The following is a 24573-nucleotide window of genomic DNA, read 5'->3' on the forward strand; positions in this document are numbered from 1 at the left end:
AGATACGTCTTAGCACTGGACTAGAAGCGTATGAAGTGCAAACGGTCCCGTGCTCCTGTTGAGCTATAGAGTGGGCAGGTCGGTGTAGCTCTCTGGGGTTCAGCTCTGCTTTCTGCCCTCTTGCCTGTGCGTATGCTCGCACACGCGTTAGCGGCGTCTGTCTGCCGCCAGGCCCACCTGGACCCGGCGTTCCGGGGGCCGCTGATGGGACCCCGGCCGTCGCAGCAGAACGTGCGACACTTCGACCCAGAGACCATTGCTGCCGGCAACACCGTCATCGGCATGCAGGCCGGCTCCAACAAGGGCGCCACGCAGGCCGGCCTGAGCTTCGGCAAGCCCCGCAGGATCATCATCGGAAAATAGCTGGACTAGCCGGCACTCTGTCCTGGGACACCCGCCGCTCTGTCAGAAGGCTCTGGCAGCAGTTGGCCCCAAACCCAAATTACGGCCGCGCGCTATTTTACGTCATGCATCGCTACAACAATGAATGCCGCTTCACGAGGGTGAACTCAGAGTACGTCTCCGCTCTCCCCCCTCAGTCACGATCAGTATCGTGCACCATGCATAATTTTTTAGCATGAAATAACCCTTTTCAAGAAATATTATGCATTACTCACGCTGCTTATGGGAAGTCTATAAATGACACTAATAAAATGGGAACTCCTCGTTAGCCGTCTTTGTAGGTGCTGTACGCACATTTCGACGGCCAGCGCGATCTGCAAGCAACAGTGTACGACATTTCAAGGTCTTTGTGCACCAAAACCACGCCTCACGTCCCGTTCTGCTTTGATGGTGTAAACGCACCAACAAATAGTTTCAAGATGGCTTGGGCCGGGCACATTTGAGTTGTTCACACAACCTTGAAGTAAAGTTTCGTTCTGTTCTGTACTGTTTAACATTTATATATGGTTTCGAACTGAGATGGTCATTTCCCAGATCATTCCCTTCACTTTGCACTTATTCACTTTGTGAGACTTGACATCCTCTCGTTGCTGAGATAGGCGCACGCGAACTTGCGCAGACTTGTTCGCGCCGCCTAATTTGAAATCTAGCAGAGACGCATGACGTCATAGAAACGGAACACGAATTCCACCTTCTCAGTGGACATTTTGTGCTCAACGTAAAGCATCAAATGATCATTGACTTATTCGTGTCTGAAGCATGCCAGCACGGGTTGACGACTGAACGAGCCCTAGTTGCCTACCACCCAACTTATCCGCTAAATGCAATAATCGATCACAAGCAGCGTTTTCTGGTATAAAATACCGGCACTTTGTCAGGCCTACCAGTTGTAAAGGCCATGACACTAGAAATGTAATAGATTAAGACTAGTGCTGTAATCGAGCACGCAAATGAAAGTAATCGCAAACACAGCACGAGAAAGGCCTAAAATACGTGCACGTAACTATGGTCCTTTTTCAGACGCATAAATGAACAAGCTACGTTGCGACGAGTCTGAGTGCTAAGAGTTAATCAGCCTAATTGCTACAGTGGCAATTCGGACACGGCCGGTCTGGTAGCAGCTCCGACTTTGTGAAAACGTTCAATGACGTAATCGAACGATGACGCACTGAGCACAATTTTTTCTTAAGTAGCGAATTTGTGTTACCTTGAGTAGTCCTCTGCATTAAAAATATGCTAATAGCTACAAGTGAGGTTTTTCCATCGTATGGGATGCTTGCCCCAATGTCGCCAAACGGGGAACACTGCTTCTAACGGCAGATCATGGACTGTGGAAGGTGCGCACACCGGGGCGGGAAATGGACATGCGTTAGCCGGTCGGCTTAAAGTTCCAGATGGCGGTAGTTGCGGACTGTTTCCTCCACCCGTCTCATGCTCCAAAAAATGGGGAGAAACCTCCTGTGTGACTCTGAGCTATCAGACAGCCGGTGTTTGACTGATGCACACGGGCGCCGGCGGTCGCCGGGGCCGAGAGAGCCACATTGAGGAGGAAATGCTGGAGCCTTACGTACAGGCGACGATGATGGGCCATCGTCCACATTGATACCTTACGCCGCAAGATTAAATCGTCCATCAGCTGACAATTTGAAGGCGTTAGACACCATACCTTATCATCAACGGGAATATTTTAGGGACATCTTACAATTTTACCTTCAAAATGTCATAGCTACTATAACGACAGTAGACGTCGGTGAGACGTAGGTTTGCCATACTGATGGCACGATACTGACGCATCAAGACCATCCCGTCGGAGCAACCAAAGTATGCCGTTCAATATGATATTGTACGCCAACTGGACAATGCGTCGCTGGGGGACTGGTAGGGGAATGAAAACCAATCGATAACATGAAAACAGAATGGAAAGATGCCTGAAGGTGGTTGAATCAGAACGGTGGCCTGCCTTGGAAGCTCACAGCACAGTTGCGGCGCTTCATATGCGCAGAGATCAGACCTGTTACAAGTCCGTCAATCACACTGATCAAATGCGCTCCATCCAAGGGGTCAGCATTTCACGGCACATTTGTGTAGCAAGATTGTCTGTAAGTAAACAACGGTAGGCATACGATATAAGTTATTTCAGCGGTCACGATGTGTACGCCTCAGGACGTGCCAATCATGATCCGTGGACTGAGATTGGCACCGAAGTCGCTCGGCGGCCAAGTACGTGCCAGTGTTATGAGATCGCATAGACAGGCCCGCGACGGCAGTATAATCATTAGGCAGAGCTGAATTTAGACCCAAGCACCCGTGACGTTGGGACGCGCTTCCTCAGGTCGCCAAGGGTTCGCTGGAAGCGGTAGCCGCCGCCTGGCGCCCGGCGCGGCAGTCCTGGTTCGCTTGTCGGCCACGGGGCAGCGCATGGCGCGGTTGAGAAGTGCCGGCTGGTTCATGAAGCGGTAGCGCGACAGGCCCGCAGTGGTGCGCATCTGTAGGTCAACTGTTAGTGTTTCGTACAATGCGACACAGGACAACAACGACAAGACCTGCGGTTTGCAACATCCTCGGCCTCTCTGCATGAGCGGTGTCATGTATTTTCAGTTGTGGCGACCGGTGGTGTCGATCTTGTAAATTATTGGAGACTGGGCGTAACGCGCACGAGCTGCCCCACCCTGCATCCCCAATTCCTTTATCTCGATGAATTCAGGCCGCTTTCTAGTGAAGAAAAACAGTTGATGTTTTACGTTTTATCTAATAAAAAATATAATGATTTGGGCCGTGTTAAAGGAGGAGCAAATCTAGAGCGGGTGTGTGTGGGGGGGGGGGGGGGCGGCACTGGAGGTACGTTTGCCTTCTGATTGGAGAATAACGGTGCCCCTGTAGATGTCGCCTTAGGGCGCCAAACCCACTCTTCTATGGTGGCTATGGGCGGCGGCACATATTTTTGGTTGTGGAGGAAGGAGACTGGGTTTGTCCATCCTGGCTGTGCTATGGATCTGGCTGTGTTAAGTTTGTTGCATCATTTCTTTGCTCAGTGATTATTATTTGTATCTGTCGGTGAGACAGAACACATTTTACTACGAGGGGAAATGTGCTCTTGTGTTGGTAGATGCACTGCACCATACGATAAACATATTGGGATGCACTGCACTATACGATAAACATTTTGGTTTTGTGTCTATGAGGCGGTATAAATGCAGGTACATTGACGCATCTAGCTGCGGGTTCGGAAGCCGAGCCATTCGACTAAATTACATAGCCTTCTCACTTTGTTATCCTTGGATATAGGCACAGCACCCCATGTAAAGTAGTGCTGTTTTATTAAGTTACCATTTTACACTCGCGAGCGATATGTAAAACTTTGGGTCTGAATCTAGGGTCGTACCACGTTTTTTAACTTCGACTATGTCATGGTATTTACCATTGTAATCAACAAGACTATCGTAATAAAAAACACTGCAATATTCAACCATGTTCATAAGCTCATAACGCAACTTACTCACAATGCACGTTGTCCAATATTTGTATTGGATTGAAACTAAAAGCAAACTGCTTCAGTCAGATGCATATAATGCGCTGCATGCTTTACGGTGGTGATGTGTTTGGGTTGTAGCTGTGGTGCATAAGATGCATGTGCTATAAGCAGGACCACCACATGGATGTCTAACATTAAATCCTTCTGGGCCTGGGATGTGCGTAAATTTCCGTTGAATGAATGAATGCATCAGTTAAGTTTTGTTAGGGCTAGTTTTTCATCAACATAACAATGCGCTAAGCGATCAAATTGCAACGTAAGTTTCACTTAAATGCAAAGGATTACTTATCAGTAAATTCAGTCACTCCCCGTCGTACAAAGCGAAGCGCTTCTCTCTTGTAGTCTAAAAGTTCAAGTTAATTACAGTTACTTAAAGTTCAAGTACACACCAATCGTCGTGGCGGAGGCTCTACTACGGTAAAGCTCTGACATTATGCTGACCACATTCGTGAAGTGGCCCAACGCATGGTGGCAGGTTCGCATTCCAGAACAGGTGTTTGTATATGGCTCGTCAAAGAGGACCAATCGGTTTTTGGCTTGACAGTGTCAGCCTGGTCACGGGGGAGCCGACAATCGTGTGGTGGCATCACACGGTAAAGGTCTTTCGTGCTATTTTCATAAGGTACTGAGGAAGAATGGCTCCGTTTAACGTGTATTGCAATAATGGGATGGCGGGTGCGCAGTGATGACAATTAGTCATGTTCAGCACGAAACTAACTAAAAATTTCCGTATTGCGCATAATTTTTTGCTGAAATGGCATATCATCTGGACTAGCAATGCTGCGCCCAAAAATTATGTTGCCCTCCTTTGTTGTTCATCAGACCTTCTCATAATACACTTTGGGCTTCAATTTCAAATCAAACAATGCTATGTTCGCAGCCCACCATGGGTAGGGAACCAAAAGACGCTTGGCATACACGAAAACTCGAGACAGGTGCGTTGGTAGTGTCAATATCATGTTGGAGTTGTGGGGGAAAACCGCCTGGCCTTACGTTTGGCAGACAAAAAAAAACAGCAAAAACCTCAAATACGAAATGTTTCAACATCAGTACCTTAAGTTGCCCCCTCCTTCCATGACACAATTTTGAGGTTGCGGGTCAAGTTGCCCCGCTACTCCCTCCATGGCAACTGCACTACGTGTCATGCCCAACTTTTCCCAGAGCTTTTGTAATCATTCAGGCAAAAACATTGGGGGAGGGGGCAAGCCAACATTGGAGGGCTCACACAACAATGGGGGGGGGGGGGGCGGGGGCAGGGCATCACCAAACCATGCAAGTCGACAGCCATAACGGGAACTGTTTCAGAAAACACTACACCTATGCTCGCGATGTGGGCGTTTTCAGCCAAAGATGATCCTCGCAACTCGGAAAGATTATAAACTCTACTGCTTTTCTGCCTGCTGGAGCTTGTCATTCCGAGCACGCAATGCCGATGTCCAGGCTGACATCGTTTTGACCCCATTGCCACGATCGATGCTGGTATAATGTAGGTGTTTGTCTCATTTGGAAACGTGGTGGTGTAGCTCAGCGAAGACATGTGCCTGCCCAACTGGAGTGTTTTGAAAAGGTTCAGCACGCGTTTTTGATACGTTTGGTTTCTGTTTTAGGTGGACCTCATGTGAACATGGATTACGACGCGCTTTTTTTGACCGACGTATTTAACTCATTCTTATGCCCCTAACATATTGAAGCCCGCTATCGCAATGACATTTAACGTATATCCCCACCACTCAGAGCTATGAGGGCTATTCTGCTCAGGTCCTCGGTTTGGGGAAGGCGATGGTTTGAATATTTGTTCTGCTTTGTTCTTGCTCTTAACATTTTCTCCGTCAAACAAAACCTCCCAATAAACGGTCGAATTACCCTCTTAGTTTTTTAGGCCTTTACTACAATTTTCTAAAAAGATTTAATCCGAGCCTTTGAATGGATGGCTTTATGGGATCAGGGCTCACACCAAGCAGTCCTTGCTGTGTTAGCCTTGACCCCTAACATCCGTTCGCGCAATCCCAGGTAAACGGAAGAACTCGATAGAGAAAGTTTGCCGTGCCGCAATGCTCAGAACAATTCATTCCGCATTTGTATTTGTTTTTTACATCAGCTGACACTCCATACACATACGTAGCTTTTACGTGTCATTAGTCCGAGAGATAAAACAGCGTGTCAAAAAACAACGGAAATGGATAAGAGATGCAAACCACATACAGACATGCACGCATAAACAGAATGACACCACCTCATTGCACAAAAAAGTGATCAACGTCACGCTCAGACGTCACCTGACCTTCAGCGCGATCGCCGCCGTCGGTCGCGGACCAAATATGGCAAGGGCAAATAGCGGACGCCTAAGCGATTCAAGCCAATCCCGCCACGGGTGTGTGAATCGGAAGACAGGCGCTCAGACAAACTGAGCCACCGGGACGAGCAATTCGAGCGACATGGTTATATCACAGAGATAACTGATTATACCTTTCACCCGCTGTTATCACCGCCCTTACGTAAACAAATATGAGTGGTGGCCTGCGCGGCGCCCCGTCGCTCTACCATAGGTCAGCAGGTTACAGTAAATCTACCGCATCACATGTGGCGTTCTGCATCGGCTCTCGCACACTGGCCCCGGCGTAAACAGCATAACACTATCTCAACCGTGAGAGGGACACCCGTATAGGACAGCCAGCGACCGCAGACTCGCTAACAAAGGTGCGGTCGAACAGGCAGTCATCAGGGTCACTGGGCTCCGAACGGCACACGTCGACAAACCGATAACGCAGAGGGCCGATTCAACTGGTGATGCAATCGGAACTCACACTCGTGTTGCTTCTGGCCTTTTTCGTGAAAGAAGGCAACTGCGAGTTTAAAAAAACTCAGCCTCTCCATGCGACGGTTTTTTAGCACATGAGAGATGGATATGGAGTGTGAGAGAAAATACAGACACGTGGGGTGAACTCTTGCATGCTTGTCTCAGCGCCAAGGCGCTCTAACAACTTATTAAGCGCCTGGATCGTTACGGCATACGAATTTACCTAATAACCGCATGTTTTCTATCGTACCAGCATCAAACCCGTCGATAACGATCATGCCCATCATCAACGCGCGCCTTTCGCGCAATATCGCGCAAAACCCTTTTCAATAATCTATGAACGGGTCAAAGGTATGAGGCCAACGCACCACTTTCGACTCACACAGAGCATCACGCGCAGCTTAGGCTTGGGATACGTTACCACATCGTTTTGGTTTCTCGAAGACGTCAAATACCCCCGGGCAAGGAGGAAACGGTTTGCTCGAAGCGGCCATATCATGAACGGCAACAGCGTGTTGCCTTCGTATCATGTTACTGCCGGTGCAAAATTGTCTCAGTTAGGATAACTTGGTGGTGATAAGTCTCTGCTGAAGTATGGTTTAGAAAGAGTACTTTGACACCATCTGCATGTTTTTTATCATGCTCTCTGATTTAAGTAATAACATTAGCTTTTAATCGTCATGTTAGCGTTTAATCACGGGATTAGCTTTTAATCACATAATCTTTTTTATTCATTGGACTTACTTTTAATCACAGAACCAGTTTCTGATCATTATTTTAGCTTTAATCATAAGATAAGCTTTAATCAGAAGAAGGCATGCCGTACGCCAGTTTATCACCAATCGTCCGGTAGCGCAGTCCGATAACTGATAGCTTCCAGCCAAACGGTCGAAAGTGTGTGTGCTAGCTTACTCTCGAGCAACGGCCAAGATCTTTGGCGTTCGACCGCATCCAGGGTTCCGCGACGTCAGAGAATATTGAGCTGTCTTGGGTTCTCATACAATAATACATGATAACAGCAGAACCAACCCCAGTAACAGTTGCCGCGCGCCGCGCCCTCGGTGTGAGAGTGATCGTCTACGTGACACGTCAGTGTCGTGGATTCTGTGGCCAGTCGGAGCGGACGAGCGACGAAACAGTGCTACTTCTGCCGCGACTAAGATGCGCCGCGATCTCGCCAGCCATCTGGTGCTCCTGGTGTTGACTTACTCGTAACGGCTGCGCGACCAGCACCACAGCCACCACCTCGATTCGGGCCTGCGCCATCGTCACCGGTGCTGTCTCGTAGTGACGCTCCAGTCCATCGGCCCTGTCGACACGCTGGCCGATATAGGGGAGGCCTCGCCCCGCAACCCAGCCACGGCGACCTTGCTGTGACCTTGACCATGACCGGCCTGCGGCCGCTCGCGCTGCCTGGCGCGGCAGGCGCGGCGCCAGGGCTGCAGGGGAGGACAGGCGTGGTGGCGCTCCTTTCCGGACGGTCGCCGCCGAGGCTTGGTGGTGGGGCATATCGACAGCCAGTCCCTGCTGCCGAAGATAGTGCCAGTGCAGCATGATCATCGAAATCAGCCGCATTACTACTTTCGCGTCACCACCGAGACGTGGCTTCGATCCGCCACTGCGTCCAGGCTGGTCACAGTCCCCGGCTATGCGCTGTTCCGTGCAGCCCGACCATGAGACCTAGGCTGTGGAGGTGCGGCGATTTTGAGCCGTGACTACCACAAAGCTTGAGTCGCCACGCAGGCGGCATCTTAGTGTTCACACTGTCGACTGGGGTCCCTCTGGCTGCGAGTGAGATCGGAGTCCGGCCCGCATGTCACTGTGGCTGCGGTCCACCTGCCCCGCTAAGCGCCGTGGCTGTCCTACAAGCGGACCTCAACCTGGAGCTGCAATATCAGCGAGTTCTTCTGATTTTACCGGGACTGATTGTCATCATGGGTGTTCTAATTTAGATTACATCATTCAGCGTGTCGGAGTTTTTAATTGTGCTTTTAATCCTCACCATCCTGCTCGCGCGCTCTAATTTTTGTCAAAGTATCGTGTTTCGGTTATACGTATCCGTACTCTACTGGTTGAGACACATGCACCATGCTTGTTCACTTCATAAGTTGCAATTTGTTGACTTGTATGGTATTTTAGGCCGCCCATTAGTCACTGATTGTGGTGGCATCTCCTTAGCTGTCTTCTACCGACCATTGGTATACACGCTCCGGACAAACTAATGTCACTGAGGAACCCAGGTGCACCAGCTCCCACACGGGTAACCCGTGACCTTATGGCACAGTGCAAGGGCATGCCGCATCTCGAAGTGGGGGAAATAGTGCTCGCAGTCTTCCTGCCGCCAACCCGGACGAGGTGCATGCTTGCTTTGTGAATGTGGGCCCTGGTGTTGCAACCAGCCTGGCCGATCGCGGACAGCCACCTGACGTCCCATGTCGCCTGCCCAGAGTGGGCACTTGTGGTTTCCGGGTGACTGACACGACGCTGGGCGGGCTGCACGAGGTCATGCTCTGCCTCAAGTGTTCTCAGGCGTGTAGATCTGATGGTATTTGTATTCGTATCCTGCTCATCTCTTTTGATGCCACTGGCCCTATCATTCTCGATAACACCTGCCTCTCCTTCTCCGATTTTCCAGATTCCTTGAAGAACTCCATAGCTCATCCTATTTTCAAATTCAGCGATCCAGCCCTGCTCTCCATCTACCTTCCTATTTCCATTATCCCTACCATGGCCAAGATTGTTGAGCGAGCAGTGCAGCACCAGGTGATCGCCTGCAAGTCCGACAATCATCTTCTGTCCCCATTCCAACCCCGTTTCCATCCACGGAGCTCTGCTCACAGTAGCCAACCGCCCCTTTTCCAACGTGGACAGTGGCAATCTTCCACTCCTATGCTTCTTGGGTCTCAGTAAATGTTTCGACTTTATTCCTCATTCTCAACTATTTCCCAAGCTCTACGGCGGTCCTCCGTATACTTTACCAAGCTCCAACTCTATAACCTTGACCGGGCTCGGTTTTCCTTTTATCTTTTTGGTCATTACCAGTCAGTCTGCACCCTTTCTCCTTCTGGTGGCAGGCTGGTCTCCAAGCCCCTTTACAATACCATTGGAGTCTTCCAGGGATCAGCCTTTGGTCTTCTTCTATTCACAACATTCGCCAACAATCCCAGCCTGTTCGCGCCAGATGCTTATGTGACCTAGTACGCTAACAACGCGCAAATTCTCATATTCCATGTCAAACGCAGCCTTTCTTCCCTCACCCAACGCATGGAAATCACTCTCCCAAAACCTGATGCCTTCTCCTTGGCTTCTCCCCCGTCAGCGCGCGGGTTGGTGGGGAGACCGTGCAGAAGAGCCAGACCTCAAAAACTTGCACGTGCTATTGACCGCCACCTGAGCTGGGATGCATACGTCAGTAATATGTAGAGGAGCCTCGACCTCCTGATCGGTCTGCACCACCTGACATTTCCTCCCGCAACCGGTGCTGCTGACCATCGTGCAGGGTTTAGTCACCCCACGCGTTAAATATTGCATTCCAATACGTGACCAGAGGTCAGCTGTTAACGACACCAGTCTGCTGAAGACAGTTTACTTCGCTACCAGAGAAGTGGCTGGCCTACCATAGTATGACCACGTGTCTCGCGCGCGGGATGACCTGCACTTTGCCACGCCCGACCAAAGGCGTGAAGTACAGACTGCCATCGCTGCGCACAAGGCCCGGGAGCGAGGTCAACCTGCAAATTCTGCCTGTTCGTTTCAAACATGCGCCGACTCGCGGACCAATGACTGATCTATCTGCATGGACCAAAACCTGCAGCGGAATGTATCAAAACGGCGGCAGGACAGGCGTTCTTCGCACACCCAGCGGCCTGTTTCATGAACTAGTTGCCGGTGGGTAAGAGACGACTCGATTCGACAAGTTTTAAGCGCACTGCCAAGTCATTTTTTGGGAACGGGGTTGTTTTATGGTGTTCAGTGCTTGTGCGTGTTTAGATATTTATGTTCTTACCACTTTTGCTGGTTTTTGGAGCTACTGTTTTATCTCTCCGACAATGACACGTGATAGCCACGTATTTATTTTGAGTGTCAGCTGATGTCAGCTACAAAGGCTCACAGCCGACGTATGGTTGCTTCAAGGGCTACGCCTGCAGCCAAACAATTTTTCTATTTTTCTTTGAGTAGACCTTTGGATAAATGGCCGTTGACCCTCTCCCTAATTCACCCTTATCTATAACTCAGACTGATAGGGGGGTCGATGCTCTGTCGTTTCTGTCTCGTTTCTCTGTCGTTTCTCCTGTCTTTCCAGTCGTTTCCAGACCACGGACGATAGAGCCTCGCGTAAAAAAAAACAGTACATCGGCTTCGGCGAGACCACGCAATTGGTAGTAAATGTTATGTTTCTTGGTCCACCGTTAGCTCAATTATGCCAGGTCTAAGGCAAAATTTTCCCGCGAATCGCACTGTTTTAGTCCTACATGGTCATATTTACAAAACAGCGTCACGTAGCGGCATACAACTTACACAGGCACGTCCCTGGCCCCATTCGGCGCACAATAGTCTGTGTCTGCTCGTATGCTCATGGATGTGTGCATTTATGATTCTGTATGCTTTTGTTTGTGTTTGTATGTTACGTCTATTTGCATAGATGTGTTTTGAGCAGACGTGTACTACGCAAGGCTCAGTAAATGTGACAGTTGTCGGCCCGCCGCGCGCACCCGACCGATTCACCGCTTGCCGCTCACCGCCCGTGCCAGCGATAGGTTGATGTGCAATGCTCCTCGAAAACCGTGATTGCGCGGGAACCAGAAAGACTACAAATACGTTTTTGATGTTAAAACGAACGCAATGAATTTTCAATAGGATTATGGAAACTCGATTACCATTATCGCACAAGCCGGAGATATTCTCAGAAAACCTTAAAGAGGGTCGTTTCGCGACCCCATATCTCGTATCCCTCCCATCCCCCCCCCCCATCAGTGCGTGAGTTAGAGAAATGATGTGTTGGTGTAAATCAGATATATATAGGTAGATAGATATATATATACATATATATATACATATATATATATATATATATATATATAGCTTAGCACATGAATGCTGTCAATGTAATACGTTTCACATAAAAAAGTTTTCCGTCATTTAATATGGGTGATAACACTTCAAAGATATCGAGGTAGGCATATCTATCAAAAGTAGGCCGCAGTTTCCAGTGCCAGTATATGCACTGTTCTCTTGACATTTAGCAGTGTTATCTAGATATTTGTGGATTGATGAGACCACGTTTGTTTACTAGTTCAAATGATACTGTCGTGCCGCAAACACTTCACGTGCACTGCGTTTGCCGAGCACCAGGTAGGGCGAACACGATTTGCTACGACCCACGCCAAAATGCAAACAGATGCCTCAAACGCGAGTGAATGAGTAGTCACAAATTACCCATTCCACTTCCAGTGATAAACTGCGAGGAAGCACATTTCACAACACGTTTCGCAAGTGAAAAAAAAAATGTGCGTGTGCTCAGCTAACAACGAACATCCCGATCCTTGCGTTTCACGTTGAAAAACGTCATCGGCCTCTACGGGTCACGGCACATAATCGAGGGTCCCGGCACATAATCGTGGGTCACGGCACATCATCGCGTGACAGCTGGCGGCTTCCTGCAGTGCCTGACCTTCCTCACCACAAACAAGCCAACAGAGGATTCCGTGCTGCGGCCCCCTCCCCGTCCTGTTGCTGCCCGGCTCCGGTGGACGCGGCCTTGCTCTGCTCCCGACAGCTGGCTGGTAAGCGGCACTGAATGGAACTCAACGCATACGGCGTTCTTCGTCGTCGCGGTTCAGCTGGGGCTGCAAAAAGGTGGGTGTAAAGGTCAGCTGGCGCCGTGTGTTTGAAATCGATTGGAGTCGACTGTTAGCCCTCTGAATTGACGGCAGAATTAATCCTGGCTGCATTGCACGACACCGTTATTCGTTCCTTGGTATCGGTGAAATGAACACTGCTTTAGCGTCTCCAATGCAGCTCGGGAGCTGTTAATCCTCTGGCTGTTTCGAAAACCAGCCCAAAAAGCCGTCCTGCCCGTCGTACTGGCTCTTGCAAGGTCAATGTCCGCTGTGCTCGACTTGGGCGAGCGCCATGGCCGGCGCGTGGTCAATGAGTAAGATGGTTTAGATTCAATCAGGCTGTCAATCTGCTTTTACAAATATTGAAATCCACCCGATCTGGTCCTTGTTACCAACGAAGTTAATTTGTGATATAAATTGTTGCCAAGCGGCTTCCACACTCCAGACATGTTAAAACGCTGGCAGTAAATGTGTATGCAAGTGTAAGAGAACGTAGCGTGTATTCGCCTGGACTCGCCCAAAAACCGACCGGCGCCCGCGGGCGTCGGGTCCGTGCCGCCGCCTCAGAAGCCGACCCTTGACCCCAGCGAATCGGGAGACCCGTAGTCACGTGACGCCCCCCAGCACCCAGTCAGATACAGAGCTCGGAAGCCAGCGAGGGCGAGGGCGCACACCCCGCGCAATCACACCACAGCAAGCAATAAATGCAAATAAATTCCATGATTCAGTTACGCTTATCGAAAAGATGAGTAACTAGCAGATATAAATGGGCAGCCGAACAGTCAGCTGCGTGTCGGTCTGAGCCCTGGGGTCCATTTCCTAGCCACGAGCAAGGCCGGGCCCGCAAGTCGCATAAGTCGAGGTCGCTGAAACCGTGACGATGCCATGTCAGGGACCCACAATGCCTAATGGTGGGATGATAGTGCCAACAGCAACAAAGATCTAGGGCCTGAGTGGGCTCGAGTCACGCCCCCCCCCCCCCCCCTCCAACCGTAATGTCGAGACCTGAAATGTCAGAGGGCTTCCATGAAGGCCACGTCATAAAGGTTTTTTTACTCCTATTATAAAAGGCCTCGACACGGTGCCAAACAGTCAGCCGAAGCCGAAGGGTCTCTTGAGGCTGACGATTGAGGCCCGATAGGAGGGCTGAAGGATCCGAAGGGCCGTCTGGAGATCGCATTAACGACCCGGTCCGTAGAGCCGTGATATCAAAGGTCAGTTAGAGGGCCTCTTCCAACGATGGGGGACCCCTTGAGACATGGTGTTTCTCTATTTCGGTCAGAGCTTGCCAACACCGAACAGCCGGCTCCGTGCTGTTTTTTGGGGGGCGGGGGGGATTAGAGCCCTTTCGACCAGAAATGATCATTTCAGGGCTGCGGGATGAAGGAAAATGGTAAATGATGGGGCAGAATTGCATGCGCGTGGGGGGCCAACCGCCGAGCTTTAACCCGCGTATGCCCGCTGGGTGTCCGGTCGGGGTCCTCCTTCCCACGGTGCTCTCGACGCACTCGTGACTGACGCACGCAGCCTGCCCCGGACAAGCGGGGTGTCGCTAGGATGCAGGATAAAGCAGGACAGAGGATAAGAGGGACGGATGCCGCGGTGGTTTGAGCTCCGCGGGTCCATTTCCCAGACAGGGACAAGGCCGGAGCCGCGATTTACGTTGGTCGGGGCCCCTATAACAATGCCAGAAACATGTACAGGTCAGGTGCTCACAGTGCCCAGCAGGATGTTTCGTTTCACAAGGGGGCCTGGAGTCGGCCAGGGAAACATTTATGGAACAGGGACGGGGACGGGACCCCGAATGCTAGACGACCTCTTGCGTCGATTGGGATCCTCTGGCAATGGAAGGAAACATGAAAATTTATGATAAGAGTTCACATCAAAACAGGGTTCCGTGCATGTCAGGGCCCCTAGTACCAAACGGTGGGCCCTCCAGCACAATTCCAGCATGGGCCCGTGAAGCCGCACCGGAGTCGGTGCGCCAACTATTGAACCGCCCACCGGTGGTCAGGGATCTTGTTGCGTCAATGTGAGTCCTGGTGATATGACGTATCCTTCTAAAGGCTTCCGGATCGACCAAGAGATCCCACCCTGTGTCACCAGACTGGCAGCCGGAAGACACGCCGCGGCGGGATGGAATGACCCTTGAGTCCTCGACCGGGGACACCGAGGCCGGGACCTCAAATGTGCCCTCTAGTGTTATGCGCATGGGGCTCCTTGCCCGGAAAGAAGTAAGGGATCGTATGGGTGTTGGATGGAGTGGGTCGAAATAAGTTCAAAAGTGAACAAAGTCATCCCATGTTGACTTCTGAGAGCGTTCATTTGTTCCCGGAATCGACTAGTGAACCGAATGGCACCAAAAGGTTTGAACCTGCCTGCCTAAAATCTCGGCGTTCCAGTCTCCGTGAAACTGAACGACGTTGGGCACTGCAAGTAACACCAGGCGGCGGGGACCGTGAATGCGAGGACGACTGTAGGGAAATAATGCTTCCGAATGTCTTTCAAAATTCATTCGCACCACTCAAGGACTAAACTGTGTGCATCCTTTTCACAAATTTGAGGTTGTCTTTTGGACAGATTAACAGGTACAGCAACGCGAACAATAGATATATTACCTTTACTCTAACAGTTCCACCGCAAGCTTTCACCACCACTTCGCCGTGCCGTAACTGCCATTCCACTCCTATCATTGAGATAAGAATTGCACAGGCCAAATAAACGGCCGGACCACCTTCTAAATGTACGATGCGATGTCCTTAAGTGATCAAAGGTGCCTCTTTCAGATGTGTCCGCATTTTCGTTTATCCGTAAGTCAGAGGTCAATATTGACCGCGGGACCAAGGCTGCGAGACCTACGGAAACTGCAACGCCTGACGTAGAGGTTTGGTGCTAAGATTTGCGAGCGCGCATTTTTACAACTATGTTACATACTTTCTGCCACTAGTGGATTCTGACTGAATGTTGAATACTACCAGACAAACATCGCTCGGCTTTGTGGCCACCCATTTCTGTCTGCGTTCTACATTCGCTGGGTTCTTACTATCTCTGCACAACCTAGATCAAAATTGTGGCTAAGCTTTCGAGTTCTATGGGTTTAAAAAGGGACCACTAGACCATAGTAAAATGAGCAGCGCAGGCAATTTATCACATGCTGTTGCTTAGCGCATGATTTCTTCAGTTATTGACTACAAAATTCAGGCAGAGTTGACCTCGCGGTAGCTTCTGGCTTTTGTTTCAATCACGGAGGGTTAAAAATAAAAATACTGACCTGACTGACTGAAACTGACCTGAAATGACCTCAATCAACCATTTGCTTTGAGGAGGATGCCACTTAGAATATTAATTGATTTCGATTGCAGTTTTAACTGTCAAAACAATCGTGAAAGCGCGTTCTCATCTTCATTTTTGAAAGGCTCAATAAGTTCACTAACCTGACATGGGCACTACTGGTCTTTTTGTTTGAAAAGGTATTCAGGTTAGGTGGTGTTACTTGATGAGGTCTGAGGGAACCTCGTACACCTTTCTAGAGCTTGACATTTGTTGACCTTATTTGAACCGAAACTCATAACCCTGGGATGTCATAACTTGGCACACATGAGGCCACATAAGTCCAAACTACTCTGTGAATATGTTGCCTGCAGCTACCTTTGTTTTGTTTTTTACCTCTCATCGAGGGAGAGGGAAAATTTACCCCACAACCTGGTACGTTACATGCAAAGGGCCCGCCGAGTGTTTGTTAATACTCGTTGCGGAGTAATCTTTCAAATGGCATGTGAAAATCAGCTATTCATTGTTATATTTCTAATGATTTTCTGATTTATCCAATCCGTGTGCGCTGGTAAAATTTGACATCCAGTCCAGTTCTAATCCGTACTTTGACGAAGTTTGTGATCCGTTTCAATCGGATCCTTGAATGACTGCAATCCGTGCATATATATATATATATATATATATATATATATATATATATATATATATATATATATATATATAGATATATAGATATATAGATATATAGATATATAGATATATGGATACATAGATATATATAGATATATAGATATATATGCCCGGATTGCAAAGTCATTTACTCACAGTCGCTTCACAAAGCCATTCATATATATATATATATATATATATATATATATATTTTTCAATGGTTAGATTTCTGGGACCGGCGCTCACGCTGAGCAGTGCTTGTTGTGTGAGCCCTGAGCCCACCATCCGATCGCGCAATCCCAGACAACGGCAGGACTTATTGGCGAAAGGTTAACGTGCCGGAATGCTGGGCGCGGTCCGTCCTGCCCTCTGACGTCAACCGACCTTTAGCGCGACCGCTGCCACCGTCTGCAGGCCATAACTGTCAAGGGCAAATAGCTAGCGCCCTAAAGCGGCTCGAACCCACCCTGCCACGGGTGGGTGGATCGGAAGGCAGGCGCTTTAACCAACTGAGCCACCGGGACGGACTAATATATATGATGATGATGATTGGGGTTTCAGGGAGCGTCGACTTCTAGGGTCATTTTGCGACTAATATATATATATATATATATATATATATATATATATATATATATATATATATATATATGTAATCCGTGGGGTGCTCTACCGGTGACTGTCGGTCCTTGAATTATCAGTGCACGACCATTTGGAAGGAGGTGTCTATCCAAACATCCCGCGAGACCAGGCTGGGGGGCGTCAGGTTAGGGGAGGGGAACAAGGAGTCAATGAACTCTCAAAATAAGCACGAGTTCTATGGCGTGCGCTAGATGATTTGGATCACATGCGGACTCCGCACACGCTGTGACATGCCCTCATTTTAAATGGCTGGGCCTATTTAAAAATCGACCAAGTTAAATGCGATATGGCAAAGAATAGCTTTGAACATGTCAATATTTGTAGTAGAGATGCTTCAGATGCCATTGATATCTTTCAGTAATAGCAGCCCCGTCAGCGAATTTCCAACGTTCAAGAAAGTAGGCTCTAAGGGAGGAAATCACGCAATACTCTACTAGTTTTCAGAGAAAATTAATGCGTCCGGGAGATTTATTCTCACACTGGGATACTTACGTGAACAGATGCTGTGCCGTGAACAGAGGACCAATGGGATGCGACTACGATGTGGCGATCGATGCGTGTCCACCATGTTGTAATAAGTGAAATGAGAAAACGTTGTGGGTGGGGCTCCAACTCTTTCATGATGATGTTCCTGCACATACCCCGAGTTTTTTTTTTCTTAAAACGAGCAGAGAATCTCGATTTCAAACGGTTTGTCGTTGAAGGCCTCCAGCTGCAAAGCCCCTTTTTGCCATTTTTACTTACCCGTAACGACTTAAGGGCTAAATACGCATAGTTGAAAACACGACTATCATGTGACTACTGCAACATAGTCCATGTAAAGATCCGACTTTAAATTATAATGTAAATTATACTGTATAATGTTAAAAAAGTGCGCAAGGCCAACTACAGACAAGAAGAACGACATTGCGTCACGCCACATTAGGAACAAAACGGTTATGTTGCGACATTTATACGCATGTAACAAGCAAACCTGTTTCCACTAGGTTCAATCTTCGTAACGCGTCATTGCGTCCGGCTGTGGATGGGACGGTTCAGAACCACAAGTCTGTCACCGTATGACAAAATGCGCCACAACGCGCAGTTCAACCACAAGATGCGCATCGTGAGCTCCTGGCGTCATTCGAGCGGCATCACGAGCTGTAAATGGGTAGCGGGTCACGTCAACTGGCCTAGTCTGTGTTTACATGACCCCGGAAGTGCCGCCCGCACCGGCCCCCGTCCCCAGCCGCACCGGCACCAGCCGCCCGGGCCCCAGCACCAGCACCAGGGGACCCAAATGCGCAGTTGATGGCGGGGGCGCGCGACGCGCCCGCTACGCCGCTGCTGACGGAGGACCTGTTGGCCTTGTCCATCTGTCTGCCGGCGTAAGGCTGTTCTGGCCAGCTTGCACTGAGAGCGTCAGTAGGTACTGTGTATGCTCCGTGTATACAGTTATATCTAAACTTTGGTCTTCATGGCCGTGGTTCGACAGGAGACCGACGGCGGGAAGACGGCTCGGAGTCGTTGCAGGGTTTCGGTGTCTACCAACGTGCGTGTGCGAAAAGTGTTGATACGCAATGCGGCTTTTGAGCGCCGCGTTTCTGAATTGAAGATCACCATGCATGAGCGAGCAACGTTGCGTCTTATGCAATGACAACTAACGCATCTTGTCGTAGGTTGCTGCACATTTACTATTCAGCGCATAGCAGAGCGCAATTTTCAGATTTCCATGGGAACAAACCAAAGAAATAATTCTTGCTCTAAACTTCCTGTTTGCTGACATTTTTCACCCAAAACAGCGAATTCTGAGTCCGACATACACTTTTGCTACATGACGCTACATGATTATCATCTATGGTTTATCAGGCAGATCACTTATTGCGACTTTCATGTTGTTAATGGGGAAATTGGATTCCACGACACCAGTCCGGCTGTTGCGTACCGACATTATTTACTATTCAAATTCGCCGGACTGAAAATTATATCGATGTTTTTCCCAAGGAGAGGGCATGTATGTCTGAATACCGAACTTCGGGGTATCTGGCAAACAGACACGCCGTGGGTTACTTACGCCGAGAGCGAACGTCACTTGTGTGGAGGTACCCTGCGATGCCAGGGCTGACTACTACGCCGCTGGCTCAGTGGCATGCTCCATATCACGGGGTGCAAGTACGACAACAGAAGACAAAAGCAAATATTAGCCTGCGACGGTAAGCAACTCAGGCGCAATATTTACTGTATGGAAACATGCTTCGAAGCACAGTGGAACTGCTCATCACCGCCTTCAACAACGGCGGATGTCGCGGGGCAGTTCACATTCTGCGTGCTATTGGCAGAGGTTTTCAATTTGGGTTAAATAGTTCAGTAGAAAAAGCGGTTAATTACGTGCTAGTGCTTCAGCTATGCGGATATAAAAGTTATTTCTTAAGAGGTATATTCAACGTATATCAAGTGTGTATTGATAACAATTTGATATATTTAAACGGTTTTGACGTTCATGGTTTATAGTGTTTTTTTCTGTCAGTGAGGAGTATACTGCACCGTTTGGGTAACGATGCATTTCAAGGCTTGTGCAATGTAACACCTGGCGTTTTCTGGTCTTGGAATATTTGCTGCGCTTTGAAAATTAAGCCACTTCAAACGTCTTGAATTATAAGGTAAGACATGGATAAAGGACAATATGTATATGGTTCTGGACGAAATGCACTCGTTGCGGATGACATGTAGGTTGCCGTTCGAAAACATGCTACATTAACGCACAGAACGAATGTGCTGTGATTGGTGAGAACGACCATTGCTAGACACACTTAGCCTAGAACTCAAATAATTCAGAGTTTCGTAAGCTAGAGGATTGCTTTTGTTACAAACAGTTTGAATGCGTGTATTTTGTGCATGATACAGCTGGTTACATCGCTAAGATTAGATCATTGACGCGCAACCCCAAAAGCTCGTGTACAAAATAAACAAACACGGTTCCCTCTAGGCCATGGTTTTGTTGGTAGCAGCGTCAACATGCACGATGCGTGGCTTTCTGGACACGTTTATGATTTGAGCTCCGCAGATCCCATCCAATCAATAACCAACTGTTTTCTTCAGTAGCACCAATACGAGAATACATATCTCGCCCTGATTCGCCAATGCCATAAGTCCTGTCGTTTTCAAAATGAGGCAGAGCCTTACAGAAAGGAGCAATGCATTGGATTCAACGAGATCTCACGATAGGTGGTGAGCTATGTGCTGCAAGGACAATAATGGACCCCACTAGCTCAGGCGGCGTGTAAATCTAACTACGTCCGCTTCACATGACATGCGCAGCGAGACGAAGCGAAAATCCTCGAAACCACGCCGTATTGTACCAGCATGAAACTTGCCTGTACCTGCTCCTAGCTTAATTTTGCACCCATTGATATGGAATTTTGTGGTTCGATCCATGTTTATCATGGAGGCCCCCCGTTGATGAAACAGTTGTCGGGCCCACCGCATACAACCGGTGAATTTGTCGGATGCTGCTCGCCATCCGCACGGCCGTGGGTCCCGTGCAGCACTTCGAAAAGCCGTCGCCACCAGATCAGCAAAAAATGAAACGTTGCAGACATGTTTTTTCTGGTGTCAAAACATGTGCAGCTCATGTCCTCGAACAGACTACTGAAAACTTTGGGCGTAATTTCACGGCAGGCTGATAGATATTCTCAGATGACTTTAAGGCTCCGATCGACCCTTTCCCCCAACTTCAGGACAAGGACTGACACAAATTTCGTCACGTTTAACGTTCCGAATCCATGTTTAACGTTCCGAATCCATGTTAAAACCCCGTGAAAGTATGTCACTTAGTCAAAAAGTCCGATACGCTGAGAATAGGCCAGACACAAATCGTGGACGCGAAGTCAGACATATCAAAGGAAAATGCTTCAGTTTGCCACTGGGGCTTCTTAAGCTCACCTCAAGTACAAATTACGATGTTGTGCTCTCTGTCTCTATGGCTGCTGACAGCACAGAGCGCTACATGATATCACCATGACATCACTCGCTGGTTGAGGCACTCGCAGCTTGTACCGTTTTTAACCATTGCTGTTAACTTTTCAACACGGAAGGAACACATTGTCATTCGACGCGTTCCTTTGATGGGGCACTAGCTACTGCAGCGATCAAATTGCCGCCCAGGGGCTACGGCTCAATCAGAGTTCGAACCCGGGCCGCCCACGCGATGGCCGAAGGCGCTAACCACTCAGCAATCATGCTTCCCTCGCTTGGAGCTAAACGTAATGTTTTCTCTCAAACGTTAGCACTTATCACAGAGCAAATATAAATGCTAGCTTGTCCTGGCCATGTTGTCGACATTGTCGTGCCTCTCATCGCTTTGTTCTAGTTACGTTTAGAAGGTTACAGTGCAGCTCGCAGGTGTGACGCACACATGAAGTTTGATGAGAGGGTTACGAAAGCATATTCAGGGCCTGATACCCGACGCTATCGCATTAGCATGCAGACATCCCAGTGCATTTCCCCGTCACGATACAATTGAAGTCAGTGTTGTCCGTCTCGCTTTCCTGACACAGATCACTGAATTCGACACTGTAGTGCCTGTTTAAGTGGAAACCTAATGTGATCCTCACGGAGATCAAGGATACAGTCAACGTTTATGTAGCGTACCCTATAATATATTATAATATAGTATATATTTATATATATAGTATACTATTATATATATATATACAATATAATATATGTGTATATATATATTATATATATATAATGTATAAAATAATAATATATATGTATAACACCTATTGTAACATAATATGTTATATATATATATATATATATATATATAATGATGGATACACCTCACTTGTAACCAATGGTATGCTTTTATGTGCAAACAACTGCTCTTAATTACAAAATTTCACTATTTCAGAATTCCCACTGGCAGACAGCGCACCCACTTGTAGTACTACGGGTGGAATACCGCACTCGTCTGGTGTGTTAGTATCCACATAACGTGTCTGCTAGCCTGTTCTCCGGCCATTGCCTGGGTCGCGTTCCTCATCGGAAATTTTTCCAGATGCTCCGCCCCTTGAGGTAACAACCTATGACGATCCACAGCTACGTCATCTACGTGATGGAAAACGCCTCAAGTAACTCCCAAATATGGTGGATGGTAAAATCAGCTGTTTCCAAGCAAACGCATTTGACGCGCAGCAGAGATGATATTGACGAGTCGGGACAGTCAACTGGAAATACTTCAAATGTTTTTTTTTTTACAACAGCCGCGTTTAGCATAAATGACGCAATTTAGCCAGAATAATAGAGGCAGAAGAAGGCAGGCCATCGTCCTCGCGTTAAAAAGATGTTACATTAATTCAAGCGTTGCGCGAGAGTAACCACATCCAATCGATCCTGCCACAGACACGCAGTTCAACCGACACTGGTAACTTAACGCCTTATGCCAGCTGAGATCATCGCACATGTATACTGAGGTCGTCCATATATGCTGTTAGGCATGGAAGAGTTTTGGCGAGTGTGGCTGCAAGCAGGAATGTAGCTAAGAGAAGAAGGGGAACCCCACGTCCTCGGACCCGGATATGTCTTGTTTCACCATAGAGACTCCTGACAAAAAGTGAAGGATAGGCGTGATGCGCTCTCACCGAGGTCAGGGCCGGTGAGGTGACTGGTGTTCGGAAATAAATGCGAAGCAAAGTGCAAAGTGCAAAGATTTGGTGAGTTTGAGGCTGTGCTTGGAGCACGTGCGCAGGGACAAATCGCATGTTGTGACACGTTGCATGAAGGCGAGTTCTACATAAAGACAGACGAACAATACCATAGAAACATGTGACGTCGGGTTATGCAGTATATTTACATTCCAAAACATTCAATGTATAGATGAACTTTCCCACAATCACACTGTCCAGACAAATTATTTCTGTTGCAGCACTTAGAAAGTCACTTACACAATGGTGCACTCGACAACGTAGTGGTTTTAGCTCTGCCAAAGCGGCAACGTCACGCAAACAAAACAGAACATTATGTACACGACGTGGTTCCAGGATACGATGACGAATATTTCAAATCGCAGTTCCGTATTTCGGGCCGAAGTTTTTTTTTTTACAAAATCTCCAGGCAAAGCTGGCTCATTATTATGACAATCATGGCCAGCGCAGAGGCAACCAGAAGCGTCCGTTGGAAGATGTCATGCCTGCGCTGCAATACCCTGCCGAGTCAGTGCCCCACCACTCCGTTGGCGGCAAGTCTGTTGCTTCAAAATCTGGGTCACCCTAGTACCTGACAACATTTTTCAAATATGTTACTGCCGCGCGCGGTGACGCCATCGTGTGGCCAATGAGAGCGCGGCTACATGAAACCGCCGCAGGCTTTGCGGCGTGCGCCGGTTTCCCGGGTGTGGTTGGGGCCATCGACGGGTCCTTTATTTTCATGAATGCACCCAGCAAAAGGAGATAGCAGATGCTCGTTATACACATAAGCATCGCCAAAGCAGTACATCTACTGGCTGTTTCTAACCACCGTAGCGTATTTGCTGATGTACTTGCAGAGTTCCCGGGATCCGCCCACGATTCTTGGATTTTCCGGACAAGGCCCCCCTCTGTCACGACTTCATGGGGCATCGGCGGCAGCTTCCCCCACCTAACATGCATCTCAGCGAGGACAGGAGCTTCCCACTTTCGCCGGAGATCAACACCCCTTACCGAAACAACGATCACTTTGGGCCCACCCAGCGCCACTTCAACACGGCCATGCAAAAAAAAACACGTCAAAATTAAACGTACTTTCATTATGATGAAAAACAACCTGCTGCAGCTAAAAGATTTATGAATGAAAAACAAGAGCAATGTGGCTGAGGTAATCATTGCATCGTGCATCGATTATTACAGCATGCATCGATCGCTGGATTGTGCACCACGAGCGTCGCGCAGGGGATGATGTAGTGCCTGCGGAGCCCCACAGGGAGAGCCCGTGGAATGGACCGACGTAGGTGCGCTGTTACGTTCAACATACAGGACCTGCAAGCGCTGTGCATGGGCATCACGAAAGCAACAGCACGTGGCTGACCACCTCATGACAATGATGATTTTGCATGCAACTTGCTCCAGTTAAATGTTGTAATGTGAAGTTTGAAAAAAGAGGAGAGTAAAGTAAAGTAAAGTAAAGTAAAAGAAGAAAAAAGAGGAGAGTGTGAAAGAACGGTCAATTAATTAATTCACAAAAACACAAACACACTTGGGGAAACAGACAGTGGAGGAGCAGCAGGCCGTGTCTCTGGAAGGGGCACTAGACTGAGAAGCTTGCCGACTCTCCACATGTAGAAAGACGACATTATGTGTAAACTCAATTATTGGGATTACTTTGGGCAACATACAGTATGGCTGTTCCGTTGTTTGATTGCCGGGTGCATGCCACTCATTCACAGGTGTTAACATTTGGCA

At 48.5% G+C, this 24573-nt stretch overlaps 1 protein-coding gene across 1 annotated transcript in view; it reads left to right on the plus strand.

The window, feature by feature from the left end:
- The window catches only part of LOC119106939 (muscle-specific protein 20), a 55010-nt gene extending 54340 nt beyond the window's left edge, over positions 1–670 (plus strand). The window contains exon 5 of the mRNA XM_037230288.1: positions 172–670. Within this exon, the coding sequence (XP_037086183.1) occupies positions 172–363 (192 nt within the window). The 3' untranslated portion in view covers positions 364–670. The remainder of the gene's footprint in view (positions 1–171) is intronic.
- Positions 671–24573: the final 23903 nt, after the last annotated feature.

The sequence above is a fragment of the Pollicipes pollicipes genome, unplaced genomic scaffold (assembly GCF_011947565.3).
Source record: "Pollicipes pollicipes isolate AB1234 unplaced genomic scaffold, Ppol_2.1 Scaffold_2555;HRSCAF=2994_pilon_pilon_pilon, whole genome shotgun sequence".
NCBI classification, from domain to species: domain Eukaryota; kingdom Metazoa; phylum Arthropoda; class Thecostraca; order Pollicipedomorpha; family Pollicipedidae; genus Pollicipes; species Pollicipes pollicipes.